Genomic DNA, 25,570 nt, shown 5'->3' with positions numbered 1-25,570 from the left:
GTAAGGTCTGCATCTGAGTCAGTTTGAACCTGAAAGCTTAAGAGAATCTGGCACATGGGAGACCCTCAGTAAATGCTCACGGAGCTAAAGCGGGTAGTGTGGACCAATCACCCCTGTGCGCGACTCAACCCCCGTGTGCTGTGCATACACGCAGAGGACTGTGGTAACGGAGCCACGCTCACAGAGGTGACGGAGCCTCGTGAGGTCTGGCTAAGGGCACGTGAGGAGGGCCAGGATGTCATCTGAAGCTGGAAAGGCTGAGCGCTGTCAGGCCACAGGCTGCTGCTCCCAGGGAGTCTAAGGCGAGGCCGGGGGATACAGGGACACAGGCCCACAGGGAACAGGCACCTAGGGCCTCAGGCCTGACTCGGGCACGAGGCTGAAGCTGCACACAAAAGCCAGCCCCGACATGGTGGAAAGTGCTGAGCTAACGAGAATGTCAAGTGCATCCTGGCTGGAGTGACGGCGGCACAGATGTATAGGTTTGCCCAAACTCACCAAATCATTCACTCAAAGCCTGTGCATATGGCCCTCCCTGGTGGTCCAGCAGTTAAGAACCTGCCTACCAATGCAGGGGACTTGGGTTTGATCCCTGGTCTGGGAGGACTCCACCTGACTCGGGGCAACTAGGCCCTTGTACCACAACGACTGAAGTTGGTGCACTTAGAACCCAGGCTCCCCAACAAGAGAAGCCACTGCCAAGAGAGAGGACCATGAGTCACAACTAGAAAGCAGCTCCTGATTGCCACAGCAGAGAAAGCCCGAGGGCAGCAATGAAGACCCAGTACAATCGAAACTGATTTTAAAAAAGTTTTAAAAACCTGTGCATTTTGTCTGTGTGTAAATTAGATATACACACCTAGATATATAAATATATACACCTAGATGAATAAATCTAGACAGTGTATTAAAAAGCAGAGACATCATCTTGTCAACAAAGGTCCATATCATCAAAGCTATGGTTTTTCCACTATGCATGTACGGATGTGAGAGGTTGGACTATAATAAAGGTTGAGTGCCGAAGAACTGATGCTTCTGAATTGTGGTGCAGGAGGTCTTGAGAGTCCCTTGAACTGAAAGGAGATCAAACTAGTTAATATTAAAGGAAATTAACCCTGAGCATTCATTGGAAGGACTGATGTTGAAGCTCCAATACTTTAGTCACCTGATGCGAAGAGCCAACTCATCCCTGATGCTGGGAAAGATTGAGGGCAAAAGGAGAAGGGGGCGGCAGAGCACAAGATGGTCAAATAGCATCACTGACTCAATGGACAGAGTCTGAGCAAACTCTGGGAGATAGTGAAGAACAGGGGAGCCTGGCATGCTGCGGTCCATGGGGTCGCAAAGAGTCGGACATGATTCAGCAACTGAACAAGAACAACAAACCAGAAAGACAGAGAGGAGCTGGCTCTGGACACCACCAAATGGTGGTTCCTCAGCTCCGACCCCCTCCCCAACTAGAGCTGAGCAGGGAGGGAAACTGTCCATCATGCAGGTGAACCTGCCCTCTGCTGAGGACATCATTAAATACTGCTGCTGCTGCTGCTGCTGCTGCGTCGCTTCAGTCATGTCCGACTCTGTGCGACCCCAGAGACTGCAGCCCATCAGGCTCCTCTGTCCCTGGGATTCTCCAGGCGAGAACACTGGAGTGGGTTGCCATTTCCTTCTCTATCCTGAAAGACTAGGCCCCTCCTCTGCTCAGAGCCCCGTGCAGAGGGGGACACTCTGCCCTTCCTTGCCCCACCACAAGGCATTGACTTTTCTCCTCCATCCCAAAGAGGACTTCCCAGATGCCACCATCTTTCGCCTTTCAGCATCTTCCTCTGGGCTCTGAGTTACTTAAGAACTGGGGCCATCTCTCCCACTGCCTTCTCTGCTGCACTCAGGAGACGGCTGGCACACAGGATGCTCTTAATAAATATTTGTTTCTCTGCAATATGTTTTTAAGGTTACCTTCAAAGATATGAAATATACTGCCTTTAGATAAGAAGGTTACTTCTAAGTAAGAATAATGGCTAAACTACATTAAATCTTGAGAACTCAGTAAAGATTTAAATCTCTTCTTTTTTGGATATGTATGAATCCTACTGTCATGATTTATAAGTCCATAAAAGCCATATATTTACTGGGCAGAACAGACAGTAAGCCTGGAATGCATAAAAGCATGAGCATTCTTGCTGTGAAGATTACTGATGCCTCAGGCTTTTAGAAAAACGAGATGTCACACGAAGCTGTACATCAGGAGCTTGCCCTAAATATAAAACATTACCCACTGCTCTATCAATTCCACTTTAAATCACAGCTCCTGGCACTGCGGCGGGAGTGTGGAGGCATGCGTGCACGCGCGAGCACACAGGCTGTGGTGTGTTTAAATTAACACCTGGCAACCTAAAGACAACATCTTAGAGATAATTGTCAGAGCATGAAACACTGCACTAACTGAGAATGTCTAAGGTTGTGAACGGGCACAGAAACATATCCAAAGCAACCTGGAAATCTGGTGTGATACTCCGTAAGAAATGTCAGTTTTTCAAGATCGATACTTGGATATAATTTGAAAAGGCAAAAGGAGAAGGGGGCGGCAGAGGATGAGATGCTTAGATAGCATCATCGACTCAATGGACATGGATCTGAGCAAACTCCGGGGGACAATGGAGGACAGAGGAGCCTGGCATGTTGCAGTCCCTGGGGTCACAAAAAGCTGTGTACAATTTAGCGACTAACAACAGCTCTGAATCAGATGTTTTGAACCTAGATCATAACGTACAGCGCTGAAGGGGGAGTATCTCCAGCCACGAGTTGCAATTTTATAAAAGTAAAACTGGCTTTTCTGAGCTTTTATGTGAATTTGAAATGGCTAGAAAGTTGCAATGTGGCTCAGGTAACACTCCAACAACCCTTCTAAGCAGACTGCACATGACGGAGGGGAATAGGTTGGACAACTCTGAGCCAAGCTGGAAGCTTGAAGCTCCAGATGACGTGGGTAGGGTGGGGGGTGAGGGGCTGACTTGGGCTGGGATCCCCCAACCCCCGTGGGGGACCTTTCTGATAGCAGTGTCCTAGTGACAAATATTTAAGTCCCTCTTTGCAGTTCAAATTTTGAAGTATCAACTACAGTTGAATTTTTTGCATCTTAGCACAGAAGCTGAGCTTGTGTTTTCTTCCCCTTTAGAAACATAATTAAAAATAATAAACAGTGTACACAGAAGTCTAATAAACACCAATTTAATAAATGTACCATGAATGAGTCCAATGAATTGGAAAAAGTGTATCAGGCTTAATTTTCTAATAAGGGTAAGCTCAACTGTTTATAAAAACTATACAAGAGAATAATACTTAAAAAAAAAGAGAATGTCCATTAATTTGCATGGGAATTCTAGTCACAATTCTGACATTAACTAAAATTTCAAAACAATCTGACATAAAGTCAGTATACTAAAAATTCCTTGAATCCTATGTGCCTGTGAAAAGGGTTTTTAAAAATCCTATCCAAATTTACCAATGCTATAAAAATCTTCTTTTAAAACTGCTAGAAATGATTTTCCAAGATTAAAAACAAGTCCATGTTAAAGGCATTACAGAAATGACTGATTTCTTTCTTTCTTCAAAATGCTCAATGAAACATCCCCCTTCCTTCTGGAACACGTTCTCCAGGGGCCCTGGAGGGGAAACAGCAGAATTCTAAATCTGACTAAGATAAGGGTGCGGGCCCCTGTCCTGGGCCTCCCCTGACTGGCCTTGCTGCTTTGGGAAACAGAGGCCGCTCCTCTACTGGGGCCTGGGCTGGGGTGGTGGTGGAGGGCTGCCCATCAGCTGGTACTGCCCCTCTCTGCACTGAAGCTCTAGAGACATTCTTGTTTGGTTTGGGTTGGGCTGGGGGAGAGAGGAGGATTTAGCTGAGAGCTGCCAGGGCTGAAATTCCAGCAGGCCAGGGACACGCCTTCCCCCTCCCCGCTCCTAGTCGGATTTTTCTGTCAACGCCCCCACCCCGCGCCTCCCAGCTCAGACTTCCCAGCCTGGCCTCCTCCACACCCCCAGGCCCCAGGCTGTCCTTCCAGAGCTGCAGGTGCGGACCCAAGTCACTCTTTGCCACAGAAAGGGGCAGGGTGTGATCTGTTTCAGAAAACATTTGAAACTGTATTCTCGTCTCCTCTCGCCTATGATCCTCCAGTCACCTCTTCTTCCATCTTCAGGCACTGCCTGCATGGGCCTCAAAAGATGGAATTTCAACTCCAGGCCCGCTCCTGTCCCAACGCTGCGTGGAAGGGACTTATTTTTAAGGTTTCCTGTTGGAGTTTTCCAGTGGGTAAATTCAACACTGAACTAACTCATACCACATAAATAGTGATGAGTCATTCCCAGAAATTAGTCTCACGTTAAACCAATTATTCAAATGTCTGAGAGTAACATGAGCTAACTATCACTTGGGGAAGGATTTGTAACATAAGATGTACAATAATACAAAGAGTCCAACCCGAAAAGGACAATCACACCCCAGCCACCCACCCAACAAGCAAGCTCACACGGGGGAGCAAGTTCTCAGCAGAGGGGCTGAAATGATGCCAAAGGGCCTTTGCAGGAAATTTCAGTCAAACACAGACTAGAAATACCATTAAGAAGTTCATCACAGCGACCGAGCTACTTTCTTTTAATGCCAATAGCTCACTGCAAATGCTCACAGAGCACATGTCCTCTCTGCTTAGGGGTGTGAGATGAGAGGCCTGCGCGCTCAGTCGTGTCTGACTCTTTATGGCCCCATGGACTACAGCCCGCCAGGCTCCTCTGTCATGCGATTTTCCAGGAAATGTGTGCGTGTGTGTGTCTGTGTGTACAGTATATATTAGCAGATAAAATTTTCTTTAACAAAAGTATCTTTTTGAAAATGTCAGTTTTCTGAGACTGTACTCAGAATACTAACTACTTAAAAATAGTCTGGATAAGCAGAGAGAATCATTTTTACTTTTACACCTGTAAGACTGATAGTGGATACTCAGCATGCATTCCTTTACAACCTGAAACAGAATCTGCGATCCTAAGGAGAACACAGGAAGCACCCTGCCTGTGGCCCACTATGTCCCCCACAGACGACCGCCACAGAGACTCGGCCAGCAGTGCCTCTGGGCCCAGCACAGTGCTCAGCAGCGAGCCGCTGGGAAGCTGTGGAGCCGGGCCGCCTGGGTTCTCACGGGCCTCCACTGTGGACTGTGTGTGTGACCTTCAGCAAGCTGTTCGACCCTGATGGGCCTCAGTTTACAGGTTTGTATGATGAGGACAGTATCAGCCAGTCTAGGAAACTGTTGTTCAGTCGCTCAGCTGTGTCCGATTCTTTTCGACCCCATGGACTACAGCCCACCAGGAAATACTTGAGGGTAAGTGCACTGGCGTGTGTAAACAGACTGGAAGGTGTGTGTCCATCAGCACCACGCAACGCTTGCTTCTGGTATTGTGACTCCTTTGTTGTTACTCATTCGTTGTAATCCGCCTGCCAATGCAAGAGCCACAGGTTCAATCCCTGGGTCGGGAAGACCCCCTGGAGGAGGAAATGGCAACCCCCCTCCATTATTCTTGCCTGGGAAGTCCCATGGATGAGGAGACTGGCGGGCTGTGGTGCCTGAATGGGGCTGCCAGGAGCAGGACACGATTCAGCGACTAACAACCACACAGGAGGAGACTACAGTGACGGGCCTCAGGCCTCAGGCTCAGTTAGGAGGAGAGTCCTGGCCGCTCCCAACCACATTACCAAGTGAAAACCTGACGAGGGCTTGAAGTGCTTCCTCTCCACGGTGTGTGTGCCTCATACACAAACCCGAGCTGAAGGAAATACAAGGTGACGACGGGACTGACAGCATGATGCGGACCACGGGGAAGACTGACGGTCGGGAGAGCTGGGGCTCCCCGCCCGCCCAGGGGGGCCCCCACAGACGTCCAAGCACCGCGCAGCGTGCGCCTCCCCGGGAGGGCTGACGCGGCTCTCCTGCCCCGGCCCAGGCTCCAGGATGCTGCCTCCGAGAGAAAGCCAGCCGGGCCTCGTGCCGAGGGACAGTGGCAACCATCTGGCAGCTCCCAGGCAGAGGAGGAACCGGCAGGGCCCAGCCTTCTCCCTCTTCAGCACCTGCTCATGGTGCCACACCCCAGAAGCCCACGCCGAGAGCCACAAGGAAGACACTGCCACCGCTGGGGACAACGGCTGCTCCCGGAGCCAGGCCCCTCCGACACTGTTCGAGAGGCGGGCAATGTGGGGGAACACGGGCCTCGGCACAAACGGGACAGACAGAACTCCCTTCCAGACAGCCCACTGAGGAACACGCATAAACAGCAGTTCTCATCACAAAAAATAATTTAATCTCAGAACAAATGTATGAAGTCAGTAATGGTATCTCATTTTACAGATCAAGAAGCTGAGACTCTGAGAAGTAAAGTGTACCAAGCTTGCGTTCTTAGTAAGTAAACAAAAATGGAATTTAAACTTTTTCCCCAAATAAAAAAATCCCCATACACTGTACTGAAGGTAACTGTGAGAACACCAGAAGCAGGGAGTCCGGGGGAGGCCCACGCAGCGAATGTCCACCTGGGCTCCCTGCCAGCTTGGCTGCTGGGCGGAGTAGTCCCGGGAAGGCCCTGGGGGCCTGGGGCACATCCTGCCACTGGGCAGACTCTGTACCACCTGTGGTGCCAAGAATGAAAAGCCACAGCAGAAAAGGAGAGTGAAGGGATCTGGGATCCAACCAGGACTAAGTTCCTGGAGGCTGGGGCACACGATGAGGGGATAAGAGGATCTGAAAAAAGAACAGATCATTTCCAGAAACAAGAGATATTTTAATGATTCTATCAAGACAGAGACTGTCTCCCGTGGAGTTCAAAGTCTGTCAGCATGGCAAACAAAGGCCTGCTCAGCCCAGCTGGCCAGCCCTCCACTCCAGCCACCTTGCTCGTCCCCCGCCACCCCACCACCCGACCTCCCACCCCTGGGTCACAGCGAAGTCCAGCACACAGCACGTGGGCCCACACACGTGCTCACAGGAGCCATTCTGCCTGCCAAGCCAATCCTCTGGTCTGCCAGCCTCTTGCTCAGTTCATCCCCAAAGGCCTAGATCCCAGAGCTCCTGCTGAAGCTCCAAGGTGAACCTTGGTATGAAGCACTTAGGAATTTTCTACTTTTCATCCTGAGGACTCTGCACACACCACTTACTACCCTATGTTCACACCTGTCTCCCCCTTCGAGTGTGAACTCCCTGAGAGTAAGCACCAGGCCAAACCCATCTCTGCAGCCCCAGCGCCTACAGTCCTCGCTGCCACACAGCAGACGGCAGACACAGATTTGTTGAACTGAACTAAAAGCTCTCGCGATGCCAAATAGCACATTCGCTCATATTTGGAGTCAAAATTATTCCCGATTTTACTCTTAACGGCAACACAGAAACAGATTCGAATTCAACTAAATTCCACAGTTTGAGACTAAATATCATTCTCGGTCCACTAGAGTGTGATAGGTCTGAAATTAAATTCTATCAGGATAAGCAGTAGGCTTTTAAAAGCAGGAGAGGTGAGCAGTCCAATAGGGACTTCAAGTATTGATTTTCTTTCTTAAGGCTTTTTATATGAACGTGACTTTGATCCTCTTAATTTTCAGCTGCAGCCAGGAGGGGGAAAAAAACACACGAAATATGCTAAAGATCAAAACTGTTTTAGATGTGTGACAGACAGCTCCATTATATTTTTTTTTTAGAAAAGGAGAGAACTCTCTAACATTTGCAATAAGAGCACTTTTCTCATTTAGCCAAAGAAATGAAGCCTGGGGAGATACAAAGAAATTTCACAGTATCACAAGCACTCCGATTTTATTAAGTGGAGATATGTAGCAGAAATCTTGGGAACTGCTGCACTCAGCCAAAGCTAATGTGCCCAAATCAGAGGTCCTGACAATAAAGGCTGAATCTGAATTCCTATTCCTCTTAGCGTTCCACACCTTGGAAGAATGCACTTTATTATTTTCTCTCCTCTCTCTTTTTCCTACACACACCCCATGCACCATCCCCAGCCCAGCTATTATTGCTTGGCAAAATCATCCAGATCCTCGGCTCATGTTTCATTTTTTCAAATCCTTCCACTAAAAATAAATTTAAACTGCAATTATTAAAGCCTCCAGACCTTGGTTAGAGGGGTCAGGATGGTGTCCTACTCTGAAGTACAACAAAGAAAAAACTAACCTTGGTTGCTAATGAACTCAGGACACACTCCTGTCACAGAGGAAAACCAGAAGTCTACAGTCAGGCCTGTTTCCCTTAATAGAATTTTCTTCTTATTATTAAAATGACTCATGTGCACTGTATATGACTATGGGCTTCCCAGGTGGCACTAGAGGCAAAGAGACCGCCTGCCAGTACAGGAGACATTAAGAGAGGCGGGTTCGATCCCTGGGTTGGGAAGATCCCCTGGAGGAGGAAATGGCTATCCGCTCCAGTATCCTTGCCTGGAGAATCCCACAGATAGACAAAACTGGTGGGCTACAGTTCACAGGATCACGAAGAGTCGGACACAACTGAGCAGCTCAGCATGCATGAGTGCCAAGTGCTCTTGAGAGATGACTATAAAAAGCATATGGGAAAAAGAAACCAATCCTTACTTTTCCCAGCCAGAGATAACTGCTATTAATGTTGTAGTGTATTTCTTTGGGGTCATTTGGCCATGCATATATGTGTTTGCATAAATATACATATAACAGACACAGAAACATAAAAAGTAGGTGCTCATGAGATATAATGTTATATGCTACTTTGAACTCCCACTGACCAGGATATCACGAGCACTATACCAACATGGTACCTGCTTTCTGAAAACATGATTGTATTAGCTGTGTATCATATTACCATAACTGAGCAAAACAGCCCCAGTGGATGGAAAAGTAGACTGTTTCTACTATTATCTACAATACTGAAGTCGGCATACGCATAAACACAGCTGACCGTGATGCAGCACTTATCCGATGTTTCACACGGGCGAGCTGATCTACCCCTCACAGCTGATCTGCTATAAGATGAGTACAGAGTTGAAAAGGGGTTGAATATTCTGCTCAGGGTCACCCAGCTATGAATTAGCAGAACCCAGGTTTAACAGCAGTAGCAGCAGGTTTAAACCTATTTAGGCTGGTCTAAGGTCCATCTAGTCAAGGCTATGGTTTTTCCTGTGGTCATGTATGGATGTGAGAGTTGGACTGTGAAGAAGGCTGAGCGCCGAAGAATTGATGCTTTTTTTTTTTTTTTTTTAAAGAATTGATGCTTTTGAACTGTGGTGTTGGAAAAGACTCTTGAGAGCCCCTTCGACTGCAAGGATATCCAACCAGTCCATTCTGAAGGAGATCAGCCCTGGGATTTCTTTGGAAGGACTGATGTTGAAGCTGAAACTCCAGTACTTTGGCCACCTCATGCAAAGAGTTGACTCATTGGAAAAGACTCTGATGCTGGGAGGGATTGGGGGCAGGAGGAGAAGGGGATGACAGAGGATGAGATGGCTGGATGGCATCACTGACTCGATGGACTTGAGTCTGAGTGAGCTCTGGGAGCTGGTGATTGTCAGGGAGGCCTGGTGTGCTGCGATTCATGGGGTCGCAAAGAGTCAGACACGACTGAGTGACTGAACTGAACTGAGGCTGGTTTGAACCAGAGTGTCTCATTTACTTATAGTGAAATCTAGAATAATCTTCACTATTTCTAATCCATAAAATGTCCTTGCTTAATCTAAAAAATCAACTAAATACTATCTATATGTCTACAGTTCTATCTTTAACACTTTAATTGATTTCCGATTTATTCTGGTGTTTGTTATGGGTAAAGCTGGATTTTTTCCAACTAATCAATCATTTCTCATTCACATTCACACTAAACTTCTCTTTTCTCTTTGGGTTTCTGGGCTTTCCTTGTCGCAAGCTCACTTCTCATAACTTCTCAGGTGTCTGCTTCTATGCTCGCTTCCACTAAACAATACATTTCTGTATACTGTTATTTTAACTTTAAAGTGTATTTTAATATTGTTAATTCCTCCATTATTTTCATGTCTTCTCAAAATTCTGAGTTCACCCCTCAGGGGATTGTAATTGGCCGAACAGTTAACAAACAATGAGTCTAAAAACAAGTATCTTTACAATATTCTATATTTTTATCTAGGAACGCAGCTTCTTTTCCCCTCACCTAAGTCTCAGATACCTCTTATTTTGGATACTGCAAAATAATGGTTTTTACTATTGAACACAAATCCATTTAAAACCCTTACTGTTTAGAAACCGACCAGTTGGCCTAGCAAAGAAAACTGGATTTTTCACCAGGCTTTTACAAACTGCTGAGTTACCCCAGGCAAATGACTTTCACACTCTTTCTTTTGGTATGTAAGAAACGTGTAAATGATGCTTCTGAGAAATATGCATATCCCTGAAATGCAGTTTTCTACACTAATCTGAAGAAGTTATAGACTACTGAAAACAGTTCAACACGAATTAAGAAGTACAATCATTGCCAAGAAAAAGTCAGTCCCATGTGCACTGTTTTACAAAAGATGCCCCTCCTTAAGGACTCCTACAGGTTGGTCCAAGATTTCGAATGTCTCTTTCTCCAGCAAATGTGAACCTAGTGGAGCACAGCGGAGTTTGGGTCTGGAGGTCAGAGGTCAGCCTGTTACTACTGCTCCAAATAACTCAGCTTCCCAAGGTCTGACTAACCAGTAAACAGGGCTCTCACCCTCTGCTCACTGCTCCTCACACTGCAGTTCGGTGGTATGGCAGGTGTTAAACCAGACTGGGTGTGTCCTGCCTGCAAAGGAGCATAGTCTCTGAGGAAGACAACGGTGGGAGCCACAGGAGAAAGCACGGCATGGAAGAGCCTGGCATGGGCTGGAGCCTGGTTAGTATGAAACAGACAACAGTGAGTCGCATGGTATTTCTGTATTTAGCATGACTCTTCCTTTGAAATAATGTTAAACCTTTTCTGCAGAAGAGCTCATCACTCTACAAGATACAGACAGCTGCAACACACTCAGCCATGGTATGTGTCCTCTAGCTAGGAATTTTAATTTCATTTACTGCAGCAGGAACTATAAGTTCAGGAAACTAATGGTGACGGTTTGATTTATGAATTTTGACATGTGTCTTGAACTCGGATTACATTACAAAGATGTGGAATTCTAAGCAAGCCAGCTCTTGTCTATACATTCAATCTTCAAATCAATAAGCTGGGATTCTGTGCAACTAGTTTCCGACAGACGAAAACACACAGTCTAACTGAGATGGGCCATAAACCTGTAATTCAGAAGTCCCTTAAAACACTCTCAAGACTAAGCTAGAACCAATTCTGGAATCCACACAGAAAACCCTTCAGCTCTCTAGTCGACAATAACAAAAGGGAAATTCAACTGAGAAAGTGTTGGTAGTCAAACTAAAGAGGGGGAAAAAAAAGGTTCGCATGCTTTGCTTTCACTCTGCTTCCTCCCCAAAGTCCCATTTACTAGAAAGGTGATAAACACAGAGTGGGACTTCCCTGGTGGCTCAGTGGTCAAGAATCCGCCTGCCAAGGCAGGAGATGTGAGTTGATCCCTGGGTTGGGAAGATCTCCTGGAGAAGGAAACGGCAACCCACTCCAGTATCCTTCCCTGAGAAATGCCACAGATAGAAGAGCCTGGCAGGCTACAGCCCAAGGGGTCACACAGAGTTGGACACGACTTAGCAACTAATCAGCAACAACAAAGCACAGAGTATGGAATGGTCTGTAAATACTGTGAGATGCTGTGCACAAACGGCCATTTCAATAACCACAGTGGGGAGACGCTGACGTGAACTACAGCTACTCGCTCACAGAGGGGCTGGAGGTGGCGGGGTGCGGGGGAAGGAGGAGGGGGTACTGTCAAATGCTTTACATGTAAGTGATCATATTTAATCCTTCCAACCCCGTAAAGCAGGTGTAACAGTTTCCATTTTACATGTGAAGAAGCTGAGATTCAGAGAGGTTAAGTCACTTGCCCAAATTTATCCTAGACAGCTAAAAGGTGGTGAAACTGAGAGGTGATGTGGGCTTCTCTCAGCCTTGTCTGGACTCTCTGCACTACCCCAAGCTGTCTGTCTGTTGTAAGGCTTCCCTGCATACATCACTCATATTTATGAAGCCAAACGTTACAAGCCCAGGGAAGAGAAGAGCCAGTGCCAGGAGGACTCAGTGCCAGGACACCTTCAATAGCCTACCTGGAATTCCCCAGTTAGTCAGGCGTAGAGTTACGATATTAAAGCTTCCTGTAAAAGCGGAAAAATATGTGCCTGGGAAAGAGGGCGGATTAACCACTATCATCCAGGAAGATCTAGGGCAAGGGTTTCATGAGGGAGTCAACCTCAAGGGAGAAGCAAAGAGCAGTGGGGATGGCTGTGGGTGACTAGGAAGAAATCACTTTTACTCGCTAAAGTGACACTTGAGTGATACTCAGATCAACTTCTGTGTCACAGTTCTGCCAGTGGTCAGTTTACGTGCATCACACTGAAGTCTTAAACAGAAACAACACACAAGTGCTGCACTAGGAACTAGAAACAAAAACTGCTACGTGAATATACATGCACAAAAACTGGGGGTATCGGGCAGGGTGTAGAAAGCAGGGGAGTTGGGCAATGCTTAAGAATGTTCAATACACAACTGCGCTCATTTCATGTGCTAGCAGGGTTATGCTCAAATTCCTTCAAGCTAGGCTTTAGCAGTACATGAACCGAGAACTTCCAGAGGTACAAGCTGCATTTAGAAAAACCAGAGGAACCAGAGATCAAATTGCCAAGATCTGTTGGATCACAGAAAAAGCAAGGAATTCCAGAAAAACATCTACTCTGCTTCAATGACTATGCTAAAGCCTTTGACTGTGTGGATCACAACAAACTGGGGAAAACTCTTCAAGAGTTGGAAATACCAGACCATCATACCTGCCTCCTGAGAAACCTGTATGCAGACCAAGAAGCAACAGTTAGAACCAGACATGGAACAACGGACTGGTTCCAAGTGGGGAAAGCAGTATGCCAAGGCTGTATACTGTCATCTTGCTTATTTAACTCATATGCAGAGTACATCATGAGAAATGCTGGGTTGGATGAAGCACAAGCTGGAATAAAGACTGCTGGGAGAAATAACAACCTCAGATATGCAGATAACACCACTCTAATAGCAGAAAACGAACAGGAGCTAAACAGCCTCTTGATGAGAGTGAAAGAGCTGCCTTAAAACTCAACATTCAAAAACTAAGATCACGGTCCCATCACTACATGGGAAATAGATGGGGGCAAAGTGGCAACAGTGGTAGATTTTCTTTCCTTGGGCTCCCACATCACTGTGGACAGTGACTGCAGCCATGACATTAAAGGACACTTGCTCCTTGGGAAGAAAAGCTATGCCCAACCTAGAGAGCATGTTAAAAAGCCAGAGCTATCACTGCTGGGAAAGATGAAGGCAGGAGGAGAAGGGGACAACAGAGGATGAGATGGCTGGATGGCATCACTGACTCCATGGACACGAGTTTGAGCGAGCTCTGGGAGATGGTGAAAGACAGGGAAGCCTGCTGGGCTGCAGTCCATGGGGTCACAGAGAACCGGACACGACTGAGTGACGGAACGACAGTAACAAGAACAGACAAGGCAAGGTAGAGAGGGGAGCGCAGAGAAGAAAGCTTCCCTGCACCAACCTCAGATGGTTTTGCAGAAAAAGCATCCTGTGATCCTCAGCTCTGAGGGCTAAATTAAGGTCAGTGTGATGAGTGCAGGCTGGGACATCCACAGGCCGAGCACAGGCCAAGAAGGCAGATGCCTGCCTGCGTAAGGGCTGAGCATCAAGGGCACTGCCACCCAAACCCACCTGACCTGCACGCGGGCATGCTCAGTCATGTCCAACTCTGTGACCCCCGTGGACAGCTGCCCGCCAGGCTCCTCTGTCCACAGGATTCTCCTCCAGGCAAGAATACTGGCATGGCCTGCCATTTCCTCCTTCAGAGGAGCCTCCCAACCCAGGGAGCAAACCCATGTCTGCTGCACCAGCAGGCAGAACAGACTCTCCGCCCCTGAACCACCTGGGAATCCCCAAACCCACTGAGAGCAGCACAAAGGGAAACACCAGCACACGCCTGTCAGTGGTGTTCTCTCTGCAACTGTAACAAACAGACGAGTCAGTCAACTGCCTAGGTAACTAGTAAGTTAGCCAGTAATCCTGTACAAAACAAGGACTGATCTCCACTAAGAGCAACGACCTAAAGAAAATAATTAGGAAAGAGCAACAGATTTTTTTAAGTTTCATGATTTAACAGGCAAATATGCTGCTTAAGAATATTTAAAATAGAAAGAAATCATTTTGAAAAAGGATATAATGGTTTGCCTGTTTGTGGTTCCTCCCATATGGATGTGAAAGGCACCCCTCCCCCTCAAAAAAGGGACGTAAAAATAATCCTCTTATGAATGCTTAACAATCATTATTTACTCTAAAATTTTAATGAAAAAAGTGCAATCAGAGCTACAAAGCTTAAACTTTGAATTAAAATTTTTAATAACTGGCTAATATTTTATGCTATATATTAACACACATCCTGGCTACGGATAAATTAAATAAAAATAAGGCAAACTACAAATAATTACAAAAGCCAGCATTTAGCGGAACATTCATTTCTGTTTGAAAAAGTTATTTTAATTGCCTTTGTTTGCAAGCATGGTCAGGAAATTTTATAGTAAAATGTAGGTTCCTTGAAGAGGAAGAGTGTGTCTTACTTGCTTTGTATCTTCAGCATCAACAACTGTGCTCAGTATGTCTTGGACACTTGACAGATGTTTTAAAATAAATTCTCATTCAAGAAACATCTACTGAATGCTTATATATGGCAGGTACAATTGAGTTGCTGGGGGTCACACAGTGGGTAAAACATTTACTGGAAAATGCATCACAAAGATATAGAAATGAAACCTGCCTTCACAATAGACAAGTGGCCAAACAGTTCACTGTCTTTACATGGTGAACTTTTCCACATAGAATGGACTTATTTTTAAAATGAAGTCATGCCTGTAATGAAAGCTTTATGGGTGCATATGTTTGAACACATGGGATCAAACATATGTGTGAAAGCTAGCAATCTTTCAGTCAGGAGCAGAAGGGGGAAGAGAAGACACTGAACAGCATTTCCACAAAAGCTTCAGCAGAATGAATTCAGCCACAACAGTGGATGGCCCACCTCAGTCACTATGAGTTCTTGGGGTGGGGGGGCAGTGTCGGGGAGAAGGCAGAGAAACTGGATCACCTGCTCATCCATTTTGAAGAATGCATTCAGCTTTACGGAAAAAACAAACACTGTGTTCAGTCTTTCTCCTATTCAATAATAAGCATCCACTTAAAGAGTTCACGACAATAGCGAAGAGAAGAAGAATGAGGAAGCAACAACGTGAACCGAACGCTCCTTATTCTAACAAAGGGGAAGCGGGAGAGTGCTTTCGCCATGCTTACAGCATTAAGACCCATGTGCTTCTCATGACAGAAACCAAAGCACAACCTCCATTTCAGGCCCACCAAGGTCTACAAGCAGTGAGCCAGCACCAGAGGCAGCAGGACACACCATGCGAGCTGAGCGCAGCCACAGGTGAGAACAGCAGGCACAGGCGCTGCACTGGAGAGCAGCCCCTATGGCGGCGACCCGGGAAAGGGAGCGTGAGAGACTCCTTCACAGCCCAGGAAACACACTCCACCACGTGCAGAGCTGGGACACACGGAGAACTGGGGCAAACAAATCTCTGAGCACCTTTCAACCGCAGACCAGGCAGCCTGACCCTCCTGAAAACTGCCCATGGACACAAATGGAAAGATTATCGCCCTTCCTGGCACTATGGTGCAGGCCAGCTCCCATCTGAGTTTACAGAGGGCTGCCCCTCCCCCACTGGCCCCTCCCCCTCAAATCAGGGACTCTGGCTGGAGCTGCGGGCGCCCCTGCACACCTCCCTACTAAGGGGAGCACGCAGCACACAGCAGGGTCCATTCCACACACGCCAGCTGAATTAAACCATACCTAGTCCCTCTGAGCCTCGTTTTCTTCATTTAGAAAATGGAGACAATATCTTTTCAGCTTTGCCAAAGAGGTGTCAAAATGTTCCGAAGAACTAATGCAGAGGAAATGACCTTTGTAACAGAGAAAGGGTCACATACCTAATCACAGGGGGAGCCATCCACAGGTGGGCACCACATTCAATGCGATGAACAAAGTTACACAGATAAGCAGAGACCTAGCTGGGCTTAAACGACTTCTGACCAAACCTCAGAACAGTCAGCAGTGCACGAAGACTGAAGGAAATATGTGCCAATAACTCTGGGATTCTGGTTCAACAAGGAAGGACGGTCCCTCCGTGCTCCAAGAGGGGAAGCTGCACAGGAGGAGACTCCAGCCTGCCTTATCCATCTAAGGGTCCCCAAGGCTAGGGCCACCCACAATTGATGAATGGATGACTCAGAGACAGAGACGTGAGCTGCAAAAGGGTGGCCGACTTGAACCAAGAGCAGACCCAAGGAGCCTGGTTAGCCTCCAGCATCTCAGGTCACTCAGGAAGTCTATTTAAGACATCTTTCCCAAAGCCCTGGAAAGCTTCCAGATGAGAAGCCCCATGGTAGAGGGGAGAGAGCACAGGCCCAGGCTCGCAGACAAACCTAAACTTTGCTCTGGACTCTGCAGATCACTAACTGGTGGCCTCTCCCTACAGTGTGCCTGGCAGAACCTGACTCCAGGACTGATGCAAAGATGAAAGAGGATAACATGTCCATAAGCACAAGGCTGGACAAAGCAGACACTCAACAAACCATCAGCCCCGTTTCCACTCTGGGTGAAGGATTAACTTCATTAAGCTTGATGATATAAAATCCCCCTAACAAATAATGGCAATCCACTCCAGCACTCTTGCCTGGAAAATCCCATGGACGGAGGAGCCTGATAGGCTACAGTCCATGGGGTCACAAAGAGTCGGACACGACTGAGTGACTTCACTTTCACTTAACATATCTTTAGTCATGGAGAAAGAGCCAAACATCCTTCTAGGCCCGAGCTGCAGAGAAGTGAGACAACCCAGATGCTATAAAGAAAATCAACAGCATGGTGATCAGGACGTGCTCTAGAACCATCTGTTTCTCCAAAATGAACTCCACCCTCTGCAGCATCAATGAGCAAGGCTAACACCCAGTGAGTCACGGTTGTGATTTTGTGATAGCTTCTTTGGAAGGAGAACAAAATCCCACAAGCAATGCTTTCAGGCTAAGCTTTTTGCTGGTGTAGGTAAAAAATGTAGGAGAAACAGAGGCATTCTTACGCTCAAAGAACGAACGCCTTCATACCTTCGAGAGTGTCTGCTCAGAAGTCAGCAGAGCTATCAGCAACTGCACACATGAAGGACACACCATTGACTTCCTGTGAGCCCCGCGACCTCTCCAGAGCAGCCTGGGGGCACACTCTGTATTTACTTACGCTGCAATCTGATCCGACCTCAGTGAGTTACTTCATAAGCCTTTTAAGGGTTACTACATTTGTTCCTTCAAGAACGCAATCCAAATTAGCAACAAAAGAATAGTTAAACACAAGAAACCCACCTCTTTTGTGCTCCTGAAGAAAGGCGGTCTTGGTCATTAAAAAGGTAAAGTGTTTTATTCTCTATCACCTTTCTCTTATAAAAATCAGTCCAGTAACTTTCCAAGGGTGGATTAGTAGTCTTCCACTCGTGCCTGTTCACAGACGAGGAGTCACTGAAATAGCATACGTGTATAATAAAAGGGCAAGCTGCCCAGCATGTCTCTGCCACGTCCTGTAGGAACGATCCCAGTTATCACACTAGCCCAGGCTTTAGCATCTGAGGATGGCCACTCCATTTCCAGTCTTTTCTCTCCCCTGCTCTTTAGACTGGATGACTCCTACTGCTCTGCCTACAAGTTCACTGACTGCCTCCTCTGTCCTCTCTACTGAATTGTTACCTTCATTCGGTAACATTTTTATATTTTATTTGGATACTGTATTTTCCAGTTCTAAGACTTCTGTTTGGTTCTTCTACATAGCTTCTATTTCGCTGCTGAGAAAAGCGGTCTTCTCTTTCACTCAAAGCAAGCTTTCCCTTGCATCCTTGTGCAGTCACAACTGCTTTGAACCCGCATCTGTGTCATCACACACTCCATCTCCACCATCTTTTTTGTCTTGATAATGGGTTTCATGTAAGTTTGGGATGTAAGTTATCTTGGACACTGTGAATGCTATGGTATGGGCAACTCTAGGTTCTATTATATTCCTCTACAGAATACTGGTATCCTATTTGTTTCAGTAGGTAATTATCTTGGTTCAACTTAAACCGAGACTCTTAAGTTGGCGGCTCAAATCTCAGTGTCATTATCTTGTCCCTAGCTTAGCTGCTTGGAGCCTGATGCTGTGTCTTGGATTCAGGCACCAGCAGAGATTCAGGCGGTTGGTACCTAGTATGTAGGGCTTACTTTCTTCTTTCCAGGATTTCCACTTTCACTTTCCAAAAGCTGTGGCTGCTCCAAACTGTCCTTTGACTCTTTAAGCTAAAAGACCTATAGGTTTTCTATCAGAGCTTTAACTGCCCCACACGGCACACTCTGTGGTGCCCTTCATCCAAGTGTCATCTCGACTCCAAAATCTAACTTTTATCCAATTGGAATATCTTCACATTGCTGTCTTTTGTCCACAGTTCACTACCTGCAGGAGGATCAGTCCAATAGTAGCTTACAGGGCCATTAACAGAAGCAGAACCTACACAACTTATTTTTTCCCCAAAATTTTTACTCACAATGCTGTAGGTCACAAATTCAGAAAGGGCTTTGCCAGGCAGGCTGTCCCTGACTCATACATCAGCTGGGCAACTGAGGAGCTGCACTTGGGACAAAGAAACTGGGCAATGACCTACAACGTTCCAAGCCAGCCTCTCACGTCTGTGCCCGCTGCCCTGGGGCTTGCTCACCAGCCCCTTTCTCTCTCCTCACTGCACTGCATGCTCCTCCATGCAGGCTTCTCCATGTGGACGTGGTAATCTCAGGGAATCTGCACTTCTCACGTGATGACTGGCCTCTAAGAGGCTAGATATGGAATCTACCCGACCAGTCAAGGGCTAGACCAGAAGCAGTACCGGATCCCTCCCACCATATTTTATAACTCAAAGCAGTCACAGGCCTTGGTCATCGAGATTCAAGAGGATGGAGAAATGAATCTAACCTCTGATGGGGAAGTGGCAAAGTCACATTGCAGGAATACATACAGAGTGATAGATATTTTTGTAGCTATCTTGGAAAAATATAATCTGCCCCACATATGTTCAGTATCTGACAAAGCAAAACAAATGCCACCAAACAAAAGCAAGACTCTGGAAAGACACAGGCAGGCTGTTCAAAGAGAAGCATGCGGTCCAGCCCTCCAGCTATCTCTTTTTATCACCCTCTCATATTAGCAATACAATTACCCCTCAGCTGTTCAGCACAAAAGAGGTCTCCAACGGCAATCTGTTGAGTTTTCAGAGATTTACACTTAAACATTATATCCACGTCAGAGTATCTGGAAGAAATGCTTATGATGCATAAAGGCAGGGCACAGACGTTAGTTAAGATTTGTTTGTTTCTTAAGATAATGGTCCAAAAGAAATTCTGTTTATCCAATGTCTACTATGTGCTTGAAAATTTCTAGGTTCTATTTTTCACTCACATACTCCATATAATAAGTAGTATGTTCAAACACACAGGCTTAGGACACACACTGACTGTTTAATACAAAGGAGACTGGTTCAAACACACAAAGAGCAAATATAATGCAGAAATTATAAAAAATAGAAACCCTAATACAAACAAATATGACACATTATGTCAAGCTGTGGAAATACACACATATACATATACTCTCCAAGCACTTCAAAGCTTCATTTCCAGAAAATGAATAGATTCTAAATCCTAAATACTATATTCTAAATAAAGTGGTATATGTATAAAGCATACTAAGAACCTTACCTTGTCTTGGTTATCTTTATTCTTGTAGCACAGATTCCCAATCAGGCGAATGAGGTGAGACTTGAAGCCCTCAGCCACGTTGGAGACGTCACCTTCTGGTTTAATGGAAGCACAGGCGCTGAAGATGTTTGTGGAGTCATTGCCGGCCACGTGAATCAGGCGCAGAAGATCTACAGCAGAAAGGATAAACTGTTTTCCACAGGAAAATTTTTGTTTTGTACTCAGTTCAGTTCAGTTGCTCAGTCGTGTCTGACTCTTTTGTGACCCCATGGACTGCGGCACGCCAGGCTCCCCCGTCGATCACCAACATCCAGAGCTTACTCAAACTCATGTCCATCGAGTCGGTGATGCCATCCAACCAGCTCATCCTCTGTCGCCCCCTTCTCCTCCCACCTTCAATCTTTCCCAACATCAGGTTATTTTCCAATGAGTCAGTGCTTCGCATCAGGTGGCCAAAATATTGGAGTTTTAGCTCTAGCATCAGTCCTTCCAAAGAATATTTAGGACTTATTTCCTTTAGGATTGACTGGCTGGATCTCCTTGCAGTCCAAGGGACTCTTAAGAGTCCCTTGTTTTGTACTAGATTCTCATAAATAAATGTAATTTATTTTAACGGATTAAAATAAAATACAGGTATAGTATTCTTGCCGGGAGGATCCCATGGACAAAGGATCCTGGCAGGCTATAGTCCATGGGGTTGCAAAGAGTCAGACAAGACTGAAGGGAGTTAGCACACAGGCACACACAGAATACTGAAAGCTTTCATCAAAGGAACGGTCAGAAGGCTCTTCAGCGTTTGCCTTAGAATTTACCGTAACGCTGACTTGGGGGGTGATAAGCCAAATGATTAGCCCAACCTGGACTTTCTGTTTATCCACACAGAAAGGTCAGCTAAAACTTTTCTTCCATCTTCCCTAGTACAAGGTTTCCAAATCCAACCTCTTTATGAAGGCGCTCATGTGATAGCTACAGTCAGTTAAGTGTGAACTGCAGTGCGTGCTCAGTCACTTCAGTCGTGTCCAACTCAGCCACCCATCCACTGCAGCCGGCCAGGCTCCTTTGTCCATGGGCTTCCCCAGGCAAGAATACTGGGGTGGGTTGCCATTCCTCCCTCCAGGGGATCTTCCCGACTCAGGGACTGAACCTATGTCTGCTGCACTGCAGGCAGATTCTTTACCATTTAAGCCACCATGAATGCCCCTCAGTTTCAGTACGTATCTGCAACGAGCCATAGGACAGAAATCAAGAAGCATGCTGACACTGTCTTTCCCTTGCTCAGATAATCAGAAGGCAGCACAAGTTCTCTACCATCTGGGTGCACTCAGAAGAAACCCCTTAATACTATTATGCTCTATGAGAGCACCTATAGGCAGCCTGCGAAAGCGGACAGTCTTCCAGAAGTTTACAAACCGTTTCCACATTATCTCAGGCACCGCTCTCAACAAAGTCAGCAAAGGCAGGCCACTTTCCTGACCTGAAAACGAAGAAACCAGGTTCGGAGAAGCTAGTGACCCGGCAGTTGGGCTGACCACCCGCGTTTGCTCAGGCTCCACACACATGCTTTTCCTGCAATAATTCGGTTTCTCAGTTTTGTGATGTCTTATTTTAACTATCACTGAAAGCACTGCATTCGAAATAAAGCACTGATATGAGGTTCTAAGTATCTTCTAAAGTTCACTGCTAACTCCTCTACCCATCTGGATGCCAATTCATCTTTCCTGGAAGATGGGTCTCCAGAATAAATGCACTGTCTTAATAAAGGAAAAAAAAAAGCCAACAGTGAATAGCAACCACAAGCATGGCTAACCACAAGCAACAGGTTGTAAGTGAACTTATTACTTACAAAATAAGCGAACTTATTTTGCAAACAGCTTTTTAGCAAAGATGATAATACTTCAAGCAATAGCTTCCCGTTTAAAACAATTTCCTTATAAGAATGGAATACGTAATTACTATGGGTAAGGCAATATTCTTCAAGTTCCCTAAGTGAAGCTGGGAAAAATCTACTAACAAGACTGGTAAAACGACAGCCGCATAAAAATCACCATCGTCACTGAAACCCCCCCATCTTCTCATAACCCTCCCTACCCCACCACCACTGTCACAAGCACTACTGATGGGACACCACTCGGGGTGCCCCGTGTAAAAGGACGAGGGTCCCCTTCCACTGAGCAGGTGATAAACAGCGGTAAGGGGCAAAAGCCAGACCTGCTGCCAAAACACGACGAGTCCTTTCAAGAAGAAATATTCCCAAACATCTTAAAAGAAGACCAATACAGTGAACATTAAGGATCTGTGCTTGAACTTTATACTATAGTATGACAAGTCAAAAGATTTTTTGATTAAAAACAACACTATGTGTGATATTTCACTCACCAATCACTCTCTCCAGCAAGCCAGGAAAAACCTGCAGATAGCCAAGCAGGTCAGTATTAGCGGTCATTTCACAAAGGACATCAAGAAGTCTAATTGTAGCCAGTGCCTCCTAAAAAGAAAAGAAAACATGACTTTCAAGACAAGCTAAGTGATGTGACTGTCACAAATAATCATAGGAGACGAAAATGTTACAAAGAACAGTCAAGAGACAATGCTTGTAACACATCTAAAGAGACCAGAACGATCAAGAACAAAACAGAAGTATTAAATATACACAGGAATAATTGTTTTCACTAACAACAGGTCTGCCATCAAGAACGCAAGATTATGCGGCTTCTTAGAGCAAAGAGTCAGAAAAGTTCTTATTCAAGCAAAAATACCTTCCAACAGTGGAATAAAAGTTCAAAATGACTAGCTATGTACATAACACTTATGCAAGTACTTTCTTTTTAAAGAATTCCCAGCAAGCAAGTTCTACTAAGTAACCCATGAAATACATTAATTTCTTGTCCACAGGAATCCTGTAAAATGCAATGCCTGAAAGAACTATGACTGCAATAACTTGGATTATTTCTGGGTAAATACAAATGTATATGCTATCCTAATAGTTGGAAAAGATAATATTATTTGAAAATGTTCACATAACCATTAAATAATTTATATCAAATAAACTACATGATCAAGAAACCACCAGGTGCATGGCAATAGGCAGTCTAATTTTCAAATGCAATTTTATTATCTCAGATAATGTTCTTCAAAAGAAAAACAAGCTACCTCCTTTCAAAACTTCTAAATGTGTATTTATTATTCTCCAATTAGTAGACTATATTTTAATATAGTAATCAGACATAGCAATAAACACACATTTTTGGTATCTTTCACAGCTTTCATGTGCTAGTTTAAAAGTTAGGAGAAAATATCCAGATGCTAAGTCTGTTCAAAAGACTTGAGCAAAGCTATCAACTTATTAGCACGGCACTGGCATCCTCTGTTATTAAATGGGAAGCTGCCCAGATTGGCATCTTTAGACACCACTTCTCCTTGAGGAAGCGGCTGCCTGGCTGTAGGTCAGGATAGAGCACACATAAAGTTGCCCTGGACACCCTGTCATACCAGGGAGCAAGGCAGCTATCAAGATACTCCTCGGTCATGCTGGAAGAAATCAGAAGCAACTGGAGAGGCTCCCCTGGTTAGCACAGGAGACTATCAGGAAGAATCACTGCTAAAACTGAAAACAAAGCCAATGGTTTGTAAGCCATGACTTCAAAATGATTAAAAGCAAAACTAAACAACTCATCATCTTTGTACAAATTCACAAAACCAGCTCTAGAAGGCTATTTAAAGATTTAAGACACAGCAACAAATTGTAATGTATGGCTCTTACTTATATCCTGATTCAAAGAAAGAAACTTGAAAAAAAATATTAGACAATGGGGAACAGTTGAATACTATTCATCAGATATTTACATTTTGTTAAGTTTTCGGACGTGTTACCTGTATTTCACTCGTGTGTTAATATAAAGTCTTATCTTTCAGACACACGCATATAAGGTTAACTGATGGACTACGTGGGACCCTATGTGAATCTGGGGCATCCAGCCTAAGAATGGGAAGGACTGTGGATGAAACAAGAACCATGAGGAACTGATAAGTTCTGGAGCTAGGTGATAGGGGTTTAACAACATTTTTTCTCTTAGTCTATGTTTGAAATTTTTCATGATAAAAAGATACAAAATTAGGGGGTGGGAAGAGATGATCTGAAAGTTTCCTTTGAACTCCTCATTTCTATATTATTATATGAAATAAACCCAAAAGAAAATTAATCTATCCTCACCTAACAAATTTCCAATTTTAATCATCAGAATGCTTTCATTAATGAAATGCTTCTAACAAGTATTTGGAAACTAACAATGAAATAACCAGAGAAGGCGATGGCACCCCACTCCAGTACTCTTGCCCGGAAAATCTCATGGACAGAGGAGCCTGGTAGGCTGCAATCCATGGGGTCTCGAAAAGTCAGACACGACTGAGCGACTTCACTTTCACTTTTTACTTTCATGCATTGGAGAAGGAAATGGCAATCCACTCCAGTGTTCTTGCCTGGAGAATCCCAGGGACGGGGGAGCCTGGTGGACTGCCGTCTATGGGGTCGCACAGAGTTGGACACGACCGAAGTGACTTAGCAGCAGCAATGAAGTAACAGCCAGTAAAAAAAATTCTCTTTAAAAAACAAGAGAAATATGTGACATGCCATTCCAATATTTATAAATATTGTAACACTGTGTATATTAAGTCAGGCACCAGTAGGGGAAAAAAGATGCAGGCAAAGCAAAGGATACAATTCTGAAATGAGTGAAGCAGAGGCAGACTGTTTCCAGGTCATCCGTCTGGGTTCACTTTGCCACTCAGCGTCTCTGAGCCATTCTACAATACTGTCATTGCAGAAAACTGATGATGATGCAAAGTGCTCCTGTCTATAGAAACGCAGATGACTTCTGTCTGGCTGGAATGCAATTAATCACTTCCTTGTTCATTGACCAGTTTCTGCAACTCTTTGTAAGTTCATTTCAGCATTCCTTTATCACATATAAACACGTGGCTCTTTGAATTCTTTAACAGTGGTTAGTATCTTACCGGTTTCCACTGTAAAAGGTCGGAAATACAGAAATGGATGCAAAATCATATTAAAAATTTAACATATGATTTGGGTGGCATTAAAATTAGTAGAAAGGATCAGATTATTCAACAAACAGTACTGATACTATAATTAACAAATAACATTTAGGGAATATTAGCTAGGTACCAGGAGAAGGCAATGGCAACCCACTCCAGCACTCTTACTCCTCCCATAGACGGAGGAGCCTGGTGGGCTGCAGTCCATGGGGTCGCTAAGAGTTGGACACGACTGAGTAACTTCACTTTCACTTTTCACTTTCATGCACTGGAGAAGGAAATGGCAGCCCACTCCAGTGTTCTTGCCTGGAGGATCCCAGGGATGGGGGAGCCTGGTGGGCTGCCATCTGTGGGGTCGTACAGAGTCGGACACGACTGAAGCGACTTAGCAGCAGCAGCAGCTAGGTACCAATCAGTATATTAAGTGCTTATAGTAAAATACAACTCATTTTACAGGTAAAGAAACTGGGGCACAGAGAGGGTAGGTAACTTCCAAGATTACACACCAG

The 25,570-nt window shown here is 45.3% G+C and overlaps 1 protein-coding gene across 1 annotated transcript in view; it reads right to left on the bottom strand.

Moving 5' to 3' along the window:
• The window catches only part of ATXN10 (ataxin 10), a 144,739-nt gene that overhangs the window by 60,818 nt on the left and 58,351 nt on the right, over positions 1 to 25,570 (bottom strand). The window contains exons 8-9 of the mRNA XM_018048901.1: positions 22,389 to 22,497; positions 20,013 to 20,182 (exon numbers count right to left, since the gene is read on the bottom strand). Coding sequence (XP_017904390.1) covers positions 20,013 to 20,182; positions 22,389 to 22,497 — 279 coding nt within the window. The remainder of the gene's footprint in view (positions 1 to 20,012; positions 20,183 to 22,388; positions 22,498 to 25,570) is intronic.

The sequence above is a fragment of the Capra hircus genome, chromosome 5 (genome assembly GCF_001704415.2).
Source record: "Capra hircus breed San Clemente chromosome 5, ASM170441v1, whole genome shotgun sequence".
Classification (NCBI taxonomy): Eukaryota; Metazoa; Chordata; class Mammalia; order Artiodactyla; family Bovidae; genus Capra; species Capra hircus.
The sequence above is the reverse complement of the archived record's forward strand: the minus strand, read 5'-3'. Positions and strand labels throughout refer to the sequence as shown.